This window comes from Xiphophorus couchianus, chromosome 15 (genome assembly GCF_001444195.1).
Source record: "Xiphophorus couchianus chromosome 15, X_couchianus-1.0, whole genome shotgun sequence".
Lineage (NCBI taxonomy): Eukaryota > Metazoa > Chordata > Actinopteri > Cyprinodontiformes > Poeciliidae > Xiphophorus > Xiphophorus couchianus.
Genome location: NC_040242.1, coordinates 8,157,787 through 8,172,992, shown reverse-complemented (window position 1 = coordinate 8,172,992; position 15,206 = coordinate 8,157,787). Strand labels below are relative to the sequence as shown.

At 40.7% G+C, this 15,206-nt stretch overlaps 1 protein-coding gene across 2 annotated transcripts; it reads right to left on the bottom strand.

The window, feature by feature from the left end:
- Positions 1-2,252: 2,252 nt before the first annotated feature.
- Positions 2,253-14,983, bottom strand: mideasa (mitotic deacetylase associated SANT domain protein a). 2 transcript variants are annotated; one of them, XM_028040293.1, is made up of 13 exons: positions 14,611-14,983; positions 12,392-14,154; positions 9,054-9,257; positions 7,473-7,815; positions 7,327-7,393; positions 7,095-7,237; positions 6,906-7,006; positions 6,748-6,823; positions 6,584-6,672; positions 5,951-6,094; positions 5,214-5,348; positions 4,939-5,105; positions 2,253-3,248 (listed from the first exon to the last, which is right to left on the bottom strand). In XM_028040293.1, exons 2-13 carry the CDS (start codon positions 13,904-13,906, stop codon positions 2,972-2,974), a joined length of 3,261 nt encoding a protein of 1,086 aa, XP_027896094.1. In that variant the 5' UTR covers positions 13,907-14,154; positions 14,611-14,983; the 3' UTR covers positions 2,253-2,971. The 2 variants fall into 2 exon arrangements, with proteins under 2 accessions (XP_027896094.1, XP_027896093.1); XM_028040292.1 differs by having other exon boundaries at positions 6,906-7,009; positions 14,611-14,982.
- Positions 14,984-15,206: the final 223 nt, after the last annotated feature.

Sequence of the window (15,206 nt, the reverse complement as noted above, 5' to 3'; positions counted from 1 at the left end):
GCAGGGTTTATATATGATAGTAAGGAAACTTTGTCTCTAAAATATGTCTATCCCACCAGAATATGGACTAAGATGATGTGAGAGGCATATTGGGATGTCAGTACCAGCAGAACCAGGTACTAGACTCCTACTGTATATTGAGGGAGTCTGGAAACTCCCTCAATTTGTTGTGGCTGGAAGTATTGATAAAACTACTCATTAAAGTTTTGAATTATTAATAAATAGCTGTCAGTGTATGCAGCTAGATTGGTGCCATAAAGCTGGCTCAAATTTTTTTTAAGCAGGGGGAGAGGGGGGGCAACTTGAATCTTTAAAGTAGCTTTGAACTTCAAACTGTTTTTTTTTCCATTTTCAAAATAGTTTTTCAGTATTACATTTTTTTGTCAGTTTCAAAAATAATGTCTTATGTAACCCACAATTAGCAAACGACTTTTATTTTTGCGGGCCCACTTCCTGTGTTGCCCGAACGCTGCTAACTTATTTAAAGCCACGCCTCCAGTGCGCAGTAAAAGATCCTCACCTGTTCCACTGTGATTGTGGCTTGCTGTTGGCGTCTTCCTTAGGAATTCCTCAAAAAAATCTTTGAACATATTGATTTGATTGCTGGGTGAGTTTATTTGTTAACAGTGTTATTTGTTCTATGTGGTACTTCTGCTCAATTGCTCATTGGAGCGTTGTTTTATTAGAATCACTGGCATTGTTTACCTGGACCGTCACCAGGATTCTGTTAGTGCTGATTGTGGCTAAGTACGCCCCACTCTCTTCAAAAAGGTAACTTGTTGCTGAAGTTTGTGCGTATTCTGACACCTTTACATTGATGCCGAGGCACTGAAGTTTAAACTAAAATTGATCAGAACAGAATGTAGCTACACTTAAATTGATATTGCGCAGTATATTTATTTATTTATTTATTTATTTTTCTTCCCTCACTCTGCTTGAGTATTTGACAATTAATTTATTTTATTTTTCTTGATTGATATTTTGGAAGTGCACTTTAACTTTAGTACTTTAAGTTTAAATTGATTAGTTGAAATATGATAGTTTTGTTTTATTTAAATTATGGTTAGTTTAACCTGATTGAAATGTCTGTTTAATTATTAGGAATCTAATTATTGCATTTGCATTTAGTATGCATAAACTAGATGTTTAAATTTAATAATTATTTCCTTTGTATTATATTTGTTTCTGATAAAACACTTAATGGGTTTTCTGACCTTTTAGGTCGGGTTTTTTTTTTCCACCTGTCGGATCAGATCCTCATCTGGATCGAAAGATGGCGAGCTAGGAATGGACTATGGACTTTATGATTTGGACAATCAATTTATTCTGAGTCAATTCTCATGTGTCTCATTGTGTTATTGTAATTGTATGTTTTTTTATTCAAATCACTTAATATATATTCACCAAAACTAAAAGCACTGCCTCCTGTGTTTTTTCACACCTCAGGCTCCTTAAAAGGCCACTCTTCCGATGCTGCTTATGTAGCCGCAGTTAGCTGCCTAGCCCATAACTGTTACACTTAGCTCCACATCGGTTCATTCAATGAATCCTTCTTAAAATGAAATACTACTCAACATCTTTTCACTTTGGTGTAATTTGGCAGCATGCAGATAAAATGACTTTGATTTGATTGATAAAATAATACCAAATAATAATAACCATAAAAAAACTTATGGCTGTTCGGATTAAAACCCCAGAAGATCTGAAACATTTTGGCAAAAAAAAAAGCACATTCAGAAGAAATCCGAAAGGGAATTAAAAAATCTTTTACAGCACCTCAGGTAACTCAAATAGGTTGAAAAGTCTACCTAAATTAAATAAAATTGTTACGGACTTTTGTGGGACTAGTGGGTTTTATCCAACAGTAGCTGGGCAGGAAAAAAGGCAGCGCGAGAAGGAGAAGATAAACAGGAAATAGCCTTGGGCAGGGAATCTGGGACAACTACGTCAAGGACGTTAGCCTCTGTATGTGGCGCCCCTTCTTGGTTGAAATTTAAGTTTGTTTTATCAGTGTACTTTCCCTGTAATTTTATTTAAATCTGAGCTATTTAGGTTGTTCTTTTGCGATTTTTCCAAATATTCCCAAAAGTGCAATACTTAGCAGCCCTGAATGTGTGCACAACTTTCTTTCTTGAGAATAAACGCACCAGATCGATTATATATAAAGAAAAAAAAAAAAAAAAAACACAGTCCGCATCTGGAGCAAAAAGATCTTGCAGTAACAATGTGCTCAATTTATGACAGTAAACAAATGGCCTTCTCTGAACAATAGACTTTTTAATATATATTTTCAATTTACCATAATAAAGCCAACATGATTATTCTTTATATTACCAAGATCATTGCAAATGCTGTATCATAAATATTTAGTTTTTGTACATTTTTATTTCAAAAAGGTCCATTATAGAATTTTTAAAAATAAAGTCTAGAACAAACGTAATAATCTGGGAAAATTTTGATATTGAGCCCATTTTAGTTTTTACATTCAAGCCCTTCAAAGTTTAGTCAAATGGGCTCCAGCTGATAAAGGACAGATTTAACTGATCTTGTTTCTTAATAGTTTCGTTCACACGATGAGAATGCAAAATAATTTGATGCATTTGTAATTAAATAAAAAGATATAAAAAGGCAATATTGGCAAAAGCACAGACACTGTGTAAGTGCGTCTTACAAAAAACAAACTTGAGTATTTAAACGGTGTATCTGAGCATGTGGAGTGTGACAGCCAGGCTGATGTTGTGAAGCTGGAAAACTGTCAAAAGGAGACAGTTTTGGTCAAACAAAAAAAAAAAACAGTGTAAAGATTAACAGGAAGACATGAAAACCAAAGTTTTTGTGCTTATTCTGCCCATTTGCAGGCAACACTTTGGTTGCTTTTTTTTTTTAACCCTTTCATCCATTTGTTCATCTCTGCATGCAGTTTGCATAATATTCCCCTGCTTTGAGGTTCTTTTCCCTGTTTTGTTCATACTCAGTGCCAGTCTTCATCATCATCGTCCTCGCCTTCGGATGAGTCCTCCTGGCTGCTGATTTCCCCCTGCTGTGCAGCTCCACCCCCCTCTCCTCCCTGATGAGCCGCCGCCGCTACAGCTGCTGCTGCTGCTGCCGCCGCCGCCGCCTTCCTGGCTCGAGCCTGCGCTGCTGCTTTCTCCTCCTCCTCCTCTTTCTGCCGCAGAGCCGCAGCCTTCTTCTCCTGCTCCGCGTGGCTCTTCATGTGGGCACTTCTACTCTTCACTTTATGAAACACCCTACATAGAAATATGAACCCGTACAATTGTGTATTAGTTCAGTAAAAAGCTGGACAATTAACATCTTTAACGTAACTTGCAGACAAAAGTCCTGATGTTTCAGGTAAAAACCAAAACATTAAGGCTTCCATTACTTAGCTTGTACTTTACATTTAATAGAGTGGCATAAAGTGATTTTATAGAGCAATTTACTTTGTAAGCATACAAAAGCCTTACTAGCTGTCAAAATTATTTCTGTTAATTCTGATGATTATGATAGCAATATAATGACATTTTTGCAATGAAATATATTCTTTATTGGTCTTATGAAATATTCCAACTTTCTGACAAACAGAATTTTGGGTTTCCATTACCTGTAGCAATTAATCAGCAAAATTAACTCTTGCAATATATCACAGTGTGTAATGAATTTAAATAGTAGTCAAACTACTTTAACCGACTTAATAATATAACTTCTCAATGATACCCATTTTATTTTAAGGTGATGCATTTGTGCGTAAAGGAGCATGTAACATCAAAATATAAAAGAGCAAGAATTAATGTAGAAACTTTACAAATTAATTCTACTAGTATTGTGTTCTTGGACTTGAAATTGTTTTAATTTTCTGATTACTGGAGTTTCATCCGAGCTGGTTGCTGCTCTGGAGTGACACCTAGTGGTCGTCGGAAGTAGCAATATAGATATGTCTTTCACAAATTTATTTACACATCTAAACAGGTGATTTTCCTTTTATCTGCATTCCTGTCCCTCAAAGTTATATTTTGTCTTTTGCATAAATATAAACTGACAAAACTAAAACACAATTAAGCTCCCTGTTAACAAATGTTTACTTTTATTCTTAATCATGTTGTGACTATCCTCATAGACCTTGTTTATTAGGATAAACTATAGCAAACTACGTTTGTTTTATTGTGTAAAACGATGTTTTCAAGCACCAACAAAAGTCGAACGTTTATAATGTTTTGCATTCAGTTTTAATTGCAAAATGAAAGTAAAATTCATTTTGCGGTTTGCAAGTAAGCACTCCTTGATATCAAACTAAAACAACACCATAATGCAGACTCCAATGGGCTCGAAGCTGGAGACAAATGAGCATACACCTCAGAATAAGGTGAATAAGGTGATTCTTATGCATGCAGGTTGTTGCTAACTGAGCAGGGGAAATTGAAAAGTGTAATATATCTGCTGCACTTTTAAAGAGAATATTTTGAATGGTATCAATCTTGAATCCTCATAATGGTTGATGAATTTTAAATAGTTGCATCTCAACTCTTAAAAGACAACTTCAGGTTTCAGAGCTTAGGTGTGATCAGTGAAAATCTGATTTAAAATGATTGATAAGATAGCGTTCTATGGGTTACAATAACTTGAACAGGAAGCCCTCCCACCTGCATCCTTTCACACTAATAAAGTGATTAAAAAAAGGGTCGTCTCCAAACTAAAACTGAACCTGAGTGTGGGGGGTGCAGAAACCTCATATCTAGAAGGAAATTCTGTAGATCGAAGAGCTCATATTCACAAATTTCCAAATTTTAAAAGACCCTTGAAACTACAGAATGGCACTAATCTAGAGTGAAGGGGTTCTAAAGCTGAATGAAGTCCAGCAAATTTAAACATACAAATATCACACTAATCACTTTTAGCAGCAAATTTAACAAACTTCTAAAACAGATTGAAAATTGACCTCACCTGCCACATTTCTTGCATGGAAACACTTCATTGGGGTCCTGCGGCGGTTTTGGTGGAGGTTTGGGCTTCTTTGCGGCGGCTTCAGCCCGAGGCCTGTGAGGCACCGATGACTGATGAGCCTCTTTACTCATTGGGTTTGGCTCTTTGATGACCAGAACTGTCCCTGTCTGAAGCGACAACATGTGGGTTTTGACTATGCAAAGAAAGTTTGACGATTTCCTCTTTTTGAACGTAACGGGGTGTTCACTGAATGAAGAGGATCGCACAGTACTTACTACATAGTCATGAGCTTGTAGTGACTGAGTCACCCTCGCCTGCTGGTTGGTTTCATGGCTATCGTCATAAAAAGAAGCTTCCTTCTTTTCTTCTTCTTCTGCCTCCCCTTGAGCTAATCTGTGCTGATGTGAGCTCTGCCATAAATCCCACAACGCACAATAAATTAATGGGTGGAAAAAAGAAAAAGGTCAGGAATGTTGTTATTGTTGATGTTCAAACATGAGATTATGATTAGGTTTTTACTCGTGTGTAAGTAAATATGTAGATTTTTTCTGACTTTCTATGACTTTTATCACTTCTGCTTTCCCACCTCGTTACCCTGCATAATCAGTTTTGGTGCCTTTTTAGCACTTGGATAGCATTTCTGCCTTTGTTCTTAAATAAGTCAGCCTGTATTTCTAGTTCTCTAAAAAGAACAAACGAAACTCTCATTAAAATGTTTTATATTTTTGCTTTATAAGGGATCCAAAAGAGGTGTAAGGTTGGACAATAAGGACTTTTAGGCAGTGTTTTCTGCCTGTGTTTTACAGAATAACCCAAACTATAGGTGAACACCTATTTTAGCTAATATTTAAATATCAGGACACTTCATCTGTAGCATCAAAAAGCAGGAGCGCTTGTATGGTCCTGTTCCTTGAATGCAGATAATTTGTGCTTAATAATATTGTATACTTTAGCCACACTTATCCAAATCTTATGGAAAAAGCAAACATAGAAACCAAACACTCAACGCTACCTTAACGTCCACCACAGCCTTAGAGTGCTTCTCCACAGGTGAATCTGGGGGACCGAAAGTTACGATACCGTTTCGACCGACTTTCACCTGCTTTTTATATGAATAGTAGAACTCCACGCACTGAGCAACAGTTTTAGTCCGCACCTACAAAAGACAAAGACACAAGCAAATCCAAGTGATTAATTATAAGAGACTAAATGCAAAACAAACAGACTGTAAAGAATGAAGGATGGCTTAGGCAGCAAAAGTCAACATGGACGGACGGACAGACGGACTTTTAGGACAGGATAACAATTCTGGACTAAACCAGAAAATAATTACGTCACGTTCCAGACTTTTCCCAGACGCAACACGAACTCCCCAACTCTCTGGCTCACACCTCTGTTATTGTTCTAATTCTAAAACGCAGACTTCCTGCCGCAGAGAGGATGTGATTTATTCAGTCAAATTTTTTTCTCTTTGAACTTTAAGGAAACTCAAAAAAACTTTAAAAAAAAGGAAAAAGATCTTCCTGTCTTCAAAAGGATGTTCTCCATTGCATTTTATTTCTAAAATGCTTTAACAAGCGTGACTAGTATTCTTGTTATAGTAAAAATAATTGCTTCCCCTGCATGACAGAAGCGTCACCCTCACCAGTTTCTGCACCAGGAAGAAGTCCTTCCTGTAGGCAGAGATCCCTTTGTTGAAGTAACACTTCTCCTCTGCCGTCCAGCTGTCACAGCCTGTGAAGGTAGTAAAATTTGTGTGAAGAAAGAAACTGAAAGGTTATGAAGGTTATGAAGCTTTTTTTTTTTTACCTGAGTAGTGATAACCTGCCAGGTGATGGCCTTTGGGGAAAATTGGATCTTGAAGCATCAAACGCTCCATTGTTTCCTTAATATTAAGTAGAGTTAATGCAAAATAAACCTTGCAGCGATAAAAGCTCACATCAATCTCAACTGGTCTCTTTACTCACAAGGATATTGCCTCCGCATTCATGTAAACAGTGTAAAGCCAGCTCCTGATTGGTTCCTCCTCCACTGAAAACACTTGAACAAGCCAAGTTCATAAAATGCTCTACTGCAAAAAATGAAGCAATAGAAAAATTAGGGGGGGAAGGAAAGTTAATAAAAGATTGATAAAGTAGTTCTTGAGAGAAACCCACTGGTCTCCTCGTCGTTTTGCTTTTGGTTGGAGTTATTCAAAGGATGCCAGACCAAGTCGGCTTTATGCTGGTCCATCTGGGAAGATGGCTGATCTTGCAAATCGGGTATTTCTGCTTGGTACTGCTGCCCGATATTGATACGGCTGCACCCCAACACAAAACAAAGAGATATAGAGATCTAAGCGACACGAATAAGGTAGAAATTTGTTTGAATCTGCGATGTGAAGCTTACGGTTCAAGGCACACTGGCGTGGCATCAGTGATCAAGGGTAAGACTGGAGGTGTGATCTCTGAACTCGCTAAGAAAAACAAATCAATAAATAAAAAGTTAAACCTTATTCTAAAAAAGGTGATGTGCAGAAATCATCCAAAACTTACTGGAACGCAGCAGGCTTCGAGCTGCGGACTTTGGGGTAGCCGGAGGCGGCAGGATCTGGTTGCTTACGGCGATGTTGGTGAGGAAGGCAGAGAAGTAGAGACCCGTTCCTCCTCGGACAGGCGACAGGATGGGAGGGGGTGTGTAAGGGGGGAGGGAGTGCAGGTTGTCCGGCAAGCGGACCGGAGAGCGCAGGTTGCTCTGGTAGTGGGTGATGCTGGAGTATACGGATGGGGGGATGAAGGTGGATGGTTTGGGGGGAGGGATGATGAGGGGCTCTGGACGAGTCCGGCGCTTGACCTTAGACTTTCCGTCCTCTTCCATTCCTGAATCGCTTTCCCCATCCTGGAATAATGAGGGAAAAGTGGAACATTTTAAAGTTTAAATCCTTTAGTTTTCCTCTTAAAGTTTTCTAACTCTGATGGTAACAGTATCTACGACTAAACAATAATATGCACAAATCAGGGATGAATTAAAATAAAGGACATGCACATCTTTATAAAATATTTTATTATAAAACTAAACTTTTAAAGTTTAAATAAATAAATAATCTACACAAGTCACTAGACCTTCAACCAGAGCAGGAAGGCTTTAAATAATTAAGAATTAAATGTGTTAACTTTTCCTAATTACATGAAATTGAAATCCAATATTGATCTAAAGATTCATCCAAGTGATAACAAAGACACAATGGACAAAAAATAGTATCAAGGGGAAAATTTCAATAAAAGAATCACTGTTGGACAAAAAGAATAAAAAGGCTTATTTCACATTTTCCAAAAAAAACCCCATCTTGTTAATCCCCAAGACTGTTTGCAAAATATTGTGTGGAGTGAGGAGACAAAAGTGAAACTTTTCAAACCGTGTGCGTCTCGTCGTGTATTTTAGGAAAAAAACAAAACAACATCACACAAACAATCAAAAATGACTTTAGTATTGTGTTACTCTAGTGTTGCTTTGCTGCTTCGGGAGCATACCAGCCCCATAACGCTCTACCAGAAAATCCTGTTGGAGAATGTCTGACTATCAGTTTGTGACATAAAGCTGAGGGACCGCCACGCTGCAAAACATCGATCTGAAACTCACAAGTATGTTCTGCATGGTTCACAGAACAAAACTGTTGGGTTTTGGTGTGGCCTAATCAAATCTTGTCTAAAATGCTCTGGGAAGAAGTTAGTCAGGCTTTTCATGGTTAAAAAAACAACAAAGAACCCTAATATAGCAGAATTATAACCTTTCTGCGAAGTGGAGAGTGCCAAGATTCCACCACAGCAATGTAAAGACTCATTGCAATTGAATGAATGAATGCTATTCATTTATAGCTGCCAACAGCAGCACAATTGTTTATTAGGCTTAATGGACTATTATTGGTTGCATCTGGCTAATTTGGTTTGGATAGATTTCTTTCAAATCATAATTTCTCAAATAATTTAGTGTTTTCATGATCTGAAAAGACCATAAAAACACAAACCAACCTGGTAAAGAAAATCTGCACCGCACAGTAAAGCAACCAGTCTCACCATAGTTTTAAGAGATGTTACAAAAACACAAAGACGATGAAAACTGTGCAACATGGAACCAACCTGGCCAAAACTCTCGGTCACAGAGTTTCTGAGCGAACGGCGGCGAGCCACGATCACGGAGGGTTTCCGATCCGCCTGGCCTGCGGCGCGCTCGCCCTGGCCCACACGGCCTTGAGTCCAGCCGCCCTGAGACTCCGCCTGGCTCTTGTGCACAGGCACAGACACTGGGATCACCAAGGGCACTATGGTGGAGGGGGCATCTTCCTGCAGAGGGTACAGAAAGAAGACAAATAGAGAAGAGAACAAGAAACACCTAGGTCAGAAAAGTGGAGGGAAATATTCAAAAAGTGAGTGACAAATAAAAAGAGGAAGAAGGTGAGAGTGCATGTCATCTCAAAATGTGGTGCAATACCAAAAAAACTTGAACAGTGATTAATTTTTTTCCAAACATGAGTATCTCTCAGGTTTAATTCATACTTTCTCAGCAGATTAAATATTAAACTGGCCGGTCAGACCGGCTTTAAATGTTAAAACAAAGAAGAAATAGTTGCATCTCACCAGTACGTTTTTTCACTCAAAAGTGAAATGTAAAACAAGCTTCAAGATTTCTGCCATGTTGTTGTAGATCTACATATTTCTATTTAAGAAAACAGCACCCTGGCATATCTGCTTGAACTGACACAGTTTTTTTTTTTTTTTTTCATTGAACTGATCCAGGATTTTAAAAGTGGGAAGTGAAACTTACAAACATCTTCCACCGTTTTACATCTGAGGCTCACTCAGAGCCTTCGTGATCACCGAATGGCATAAAAGCAGTTTCTCCTAATCAAAAAAAAAAAAAACGAAAGAAAAAAAGTCCCAACTATAAAACAAAACACAGCCAAACAGCTCCGGCTTGTGAGCTGGCTGCACGAAACCAGTTTGGGGAGAACGGGAGCGTGCAGGTTGACAGCTCGGCCCCTCCCTGCCGCCACTGAGCGACTTTCAGAAAAAAGGCCTGAGGAATGTGGAGGTGTGCAGACATGCAGCCGCTCCAACTGTACATCGAGCGCGCACGTTCTGCACTCAAACCTGCAACGAGCCTCTTAACCCCTTTGGGGCAGAGAACTCTGTGTGCTTGTGTTTATATATTGACAGTCTGCATTAAAGGAACAACATCTAAGAAGGTGCAACGCCTACTGTGTAAACATGATCAATCCTGACCAGCGACAGTATCATGTGTCTTACAAAGATAACACCCTCGGTGTTGAATAAATCCAAAGCAGCAAATCTACATTTGCTGTTGGAAGTTTGTAGCAGAGCGCCGTGGAAAAGTACAAATTAAATAGCGGAGATCTCTTTAAAAGAGCTGAAACCGGACAGCTGAAGAAGTTTTGTAAACGGTAGGGAAGTTCTGCATAGAAACAAGGCTGTTCCTCTTTATACAACTGTGCCAACTTTGCCAAATGAGAAAATATGCTTTCACTTGCCCAAATAAGCTACCTTTGCTATTCCCTCGATGTATAAAGCAAGATACACTGCACATCAACTTTTTTTTGTTTCCATCCCTTGATCAAGTCAGTTACGAAAAGCAGTTAGAGCCAAATCCAACATGCCACCCAGCTCCTGGGTGGCATGTCTATCACTAAGACTACTGCTATAACTGAGAGCATCTGCTTGGCTGCTTTCGAACTCAAATAGACGACCTGACTGTCACTGTAGTTGTCAAGGGATTGTTGGCTAGCAGCTCCTACATCAGACTCAAGACAATTCAGACTCTTTTTATGTGGCGTTCATCTATAATGGATCTACTGTGAGCTACAGTACTATCGATTTCCACACTTCCCTCTTTGCCGCCACTCTATTTTACGTGTGTAAAATGGTTATGAACATGATTCTAACATGCATATTGACATGAAATCCACAACCGAAGACAATCCACACATACAAAGAAATCAAAGCAAATTACCCCACTAATTTAAATTATGTGTAGCAAACAGGGTTTGTGTGAGCTTTAGTAAATTAAATTTAAGAATAAAACTTAGGATGTGAATAACTAAAAAAAATAAAAATAAAAAAAACAGCAAATTCATTAACTTTGTTGTGTTGGTGTCTTTGGCTCTTGTATTTTATTAAATTCTACTTTCCCCTTAATAACTTACATTAATTTTTATTTCAGTTGTTGTCTGTATTGTTGTAGTTGCCGTAATTGGTGTCTTTTTCAAAGTCTGACCTTTTGAAATATACCCTCCCCGTTGGTAACGAACACGGTAGAAAGACTGTTTTTGATTTCTATTTCCTAAACAAATATTTTCTCAATCTGAAATCTAAATAAATAGAAGAAAAAAGTTGAGACATAACTGAATGTAATTTAAGATTTAAGATGGAAATTCTGGGAAATGTTGGGATTAAATTTCAGCTATTTTGATTTTTTTTTTTTTTTTTTTAAGATCCTGCAGAAACCTAGATGACACTGGCAGAGAAAGCCAAGAAAATGCCTGAAATCTGACAGTATTTATAAAGGAATTCTTGCCTCTGTGACTACAGATTAATACCAGGTGGTTTGGACTTAATACGAGGTTTCAAAATGCAAAAGTACAAGAATTTCTCAATGGGTAATGACAACAAGCTCTCGCTCTTAAAACTTTTACAACCTTACTGTAGGAGACTACTCCGATAGCATTGGATACAGATGCCTCTCTTAGTTTCTTCATGTTCCAGTGAGCTCCATTAGGGCAAGGATCCAGGAGTGGAAAGAACATAATTTCATAGTAAACCAAGGATGACCAGGTACCGCTCACATGATTTCTGTTAGCTAGTCCACTTGTAGAGAGCTTTACAAAGACCTGGAACTATTGTTGTTTCAAATAAAACAATAAATAATGGACTCACCAAAACCACCTAAAGGAACGCTCACTGCGCAATACTCCACTCTTGAGGAAAAAGCCTGCTAAAGCTCGATTTGCTGGGTGAATAAAGAGTGTTCAGAAGAGAACAGAATTAATCTCTTCCCAAACACACGACACTAACCGTAAATCTGGTTAAAACTGAAGATCAGAGTTTTTAGAAGTGACCTCATGAACCTTTAACAGTTGAAGACATTCTGTAGATCAAAATCCCACCTGGGCAATACACAACACAGCAGAGGTGTTGAAGCTGTAATTACCAATATAAAGACGGTACGTTTTTGTTCAACTGTTTCACAGAACCTGATTTCTGGGCTTATTTGCATTGATTTCATTGGTTGTGGATTGCGTTTGTTGTTACTGACAACCAATGGGTATTTCATGTCAATAGTCCAGATAAGATATTTAAGAAAAACACTGATGGATCCCGACTATAGATTTACACCATAAATAAATAAAGTAGATACAACTAGAGTGTAAATGTTGAATTTTGAAAAAAAAAAAAAAAAAAACCTTGGCAGCTTTAGCAGGCAGGGACTCCATTTCCGAAGCCTTCTGAGCAAGGGTCTCCAAGTTGATCTCTTTGGACGCCCTCCTCCTCCTGCGGGTGGTCTGTATGACCCCTCCTGTCGCTGCTTGGGTGTCCGCTCCTTTTGCAGCTGTGACACCTGCTACTCCATTCTGGGGCAGTGGTGGCGGCGGCGGCAGCAGCGGCTCTTTGGAGGCTTGGGACCACATGTTTGCGGGAGGAGAACCCAGCGGGGACTCTCCCTCCCTGGAGAGGCGCCGCGAGCGCCGAGGGGCTGCGGTGGCTGAGTCCACAGCGTCTAAAGGATTTGTGGTGGCAACCTTTTCAGAGGACGGATCGGGTAGTGCAGATGCGACTCCGGTTTGGGCTTCTGGATGCATCTCCATTGGTTGTGTGTCTTCTTTGTTCGCTCCAGAGTCCGGTGGAAGAGGGTCAGGAGGCGGATAAGCTCCAAAACTTTGAGTCTGCTGCTGCAGGTTTGGTTGGACCTGAGGTTGTGTTGTTTCAGGCTGTGGAACATTCTGTTGCTGTATCTGTTGCTGCATCTGCTGAAGTTGCTGCTCCTGCAGCTGCTGCTGGTGATACTGTTGCTGTATTTGCTGCATTTGCTGTTGTTGCTGAATTTGGTGCTGTTGCATTTGGTGTTGCTGCATATGCTGCTGCTGCAGCTGAAGCTGCTGGTGAATGTGTTGCTGTTGTTGCTGCTGCTGTTGTTGCTGCTGCTGTTGTTGTTGCTGCTGCTGCTGTTGTTGTTGCTGCTGTTGGTGGTGGTGATGCATTTGCTGCTGCTGCATCTGATGCAGAATCTGCTGCTGACTTTTAGGCTGCTCTCCGTAGATTATTCCCTTGTTTGCCGGGAAAACGGAGTAGTAACCTGATGAAAACGGCTGCTTGTTGGATCTGAATGAGGCCTGGAAAGGCTGCAGAATGGGCCCCTGCATGGTGTGAGCTGGCACATGGGGTTGCCCCTGGAGATCCACACCCTTGTGGCCATGCTGATAGGCTTGTAGCTGGGCCTGATGCATTACAGCAGCAGTGGCGTGCTGCTCCCATTCAAGCCCCCTTCCCTGAGTTTGAGCTTGGCTGGCGTCTCTGTAAACCTCCACGGGGGCTGTCAGCTGGTTTTCCGCTGCCATCGGCATCGCTACGCCTTCATGAACTCCTTTATGGAAGGCCATCTGATCCCTGACGTTCACACCGCTCATGTACGGGCCAAAGTTCTGGCCCCAGCCTGCCACTGGAGCCTCCTGGTTCCACCCCGGTGCCTGTAAGGGGTCCTGCATCCACTTCACAGCAGAAGGCTGCTGATAGTGTGGCAGATTTTGGTGGCCTTTCTCTGGGTTGTAAACACCAGAGCCGCTTGCAGAGTCACTATGGCTCGCTTTTAAAGCAGGAGAGCCCATACCATAATAAACCTCCCCCGGGTGCTGCACTCCATCTTTCATGACTGGAGTCCGGTGCTTGCTCTTGTCAGTATTAACCTGAGAAGGAAGACTCATAGCAGTCTCCTAAGATTAGAAAATGGCTTTCGACTGAATTTATAATGGTGCAAAACTTGGTGTATCCCTCCTTAGTGTGCTCCCGCTGCCCGCGGTCGTGAAATTCTTTAATTGTGTATACAGAGGTATCTGGGAGGAAACATAAAATCCCAAAGGAAAGTGCAGGGTGGGGAACATGCAGTCGTCTTTCAGCAATTAAATCTGAGGTCTGCTGTCCATTCTTCTCAACATCTTCAGGGGAGCTAGACCTTACAGAACACAGACACACAGAGAGAATAAAATTCATGAATTAGTTCCTATTAGGGGGGGAAACACTACGAGTTTACAGCCGATTTACAGTCGCCAGCAGCAAAGAGGAAACTGAGGCCTACACCAGCAAATGGCCTTGTGTGAAAAGTGAAATTATAAAGCAGAGGGGAATCTAGTCCATGTTTGGATTCATGCGATCAGGTGCTTGCACGGAAGACATTTGCAAGCCGAAGTTTTAAGGTAGCAGAAAACAAGGAGGCGCCTCCGGAGCGGAGCTGCCATTTGGCTTAACAAGAAATACAGGAAACGAAGGGGCTCTTGCAATCACCCGAGCGATAGCCAGTAATGTTCTGTTGCAAACAAGCAATAAGGAAGCGACTCAGGAGCTGCGTGCTCTCTAGATCAACACCGCAGACTAACAAGCGTTATTATAAAAGCCAGAGGGTTCAATTTACCTGATCAATGGTGCAAAAACGACCCCCTGATCGGCTCCATGGAGTCACTTTAAGGTTTCGATCAAAGCCGACTGCACGCAGCTCCATAGAGGGCTTGTGCGCAGCAAATGTCACAACTCTGACAAGTTTCCATCGAGTTTCGCTGCGCACAATATGGCGATCAGGCGGTTTGACAGCAACACGGAAAGACGCTCCAAAGTCCCGATGGGGCAACGGGAGGCTTCTTAACGCCGTAGTTACACTGTTGCACACTGTATCCGCAAAACCGTGCACTTCCAGGAAAACATGTCCACAACTTTCCCCCCCCCCCTCCTGCCTACACACCACATCACCGAGTGAAACACAGATGAGACGGGTGCATGCGTGGAAATGCTGCCGTGCAGCGGCGGCTGACGGTATTTTCTCAGATTTCAAAACTTCTGCTGAGGGTAAAACGTGCCGCCCGGGGTTTTTTCCGGAGCGTTTGCAGCGCTGTGTAACTGCGCAGATGTGCAAAAATTGTGATGTCCTTGAACGCACCGCCTCACCCTAAAACAGCTCAACTCACATCCTGTTGTCCAATCCGATCGTCTGATTAGGCCAGTCGATGTATCCGT

Bases quoted from the DNA above. Each gene is read 5' to 3' on its own strand.
- mideasa (XM_028040292.1), bottom strand. From the start codon at position 13,906: ATGAGTCTTCCTTCTCAGGTTAATACTGACAAGAGCAAGCACCGGACT. The intron at 7,010-7,094 runs GTGGGTTTCTCT...CATTTTTTGCAG, and splicing joins GCAAAACGACGAGGAGACCA to TAGAGCATTTTATGAACTTG. The intron at 3,249-4,938 runs GTGAGGTCAATT...ATTTCTATGTAG, and splicing joins CCATGCAAGAAATGTGGCAG to GGTGTTTCATAAAGTGAAGA.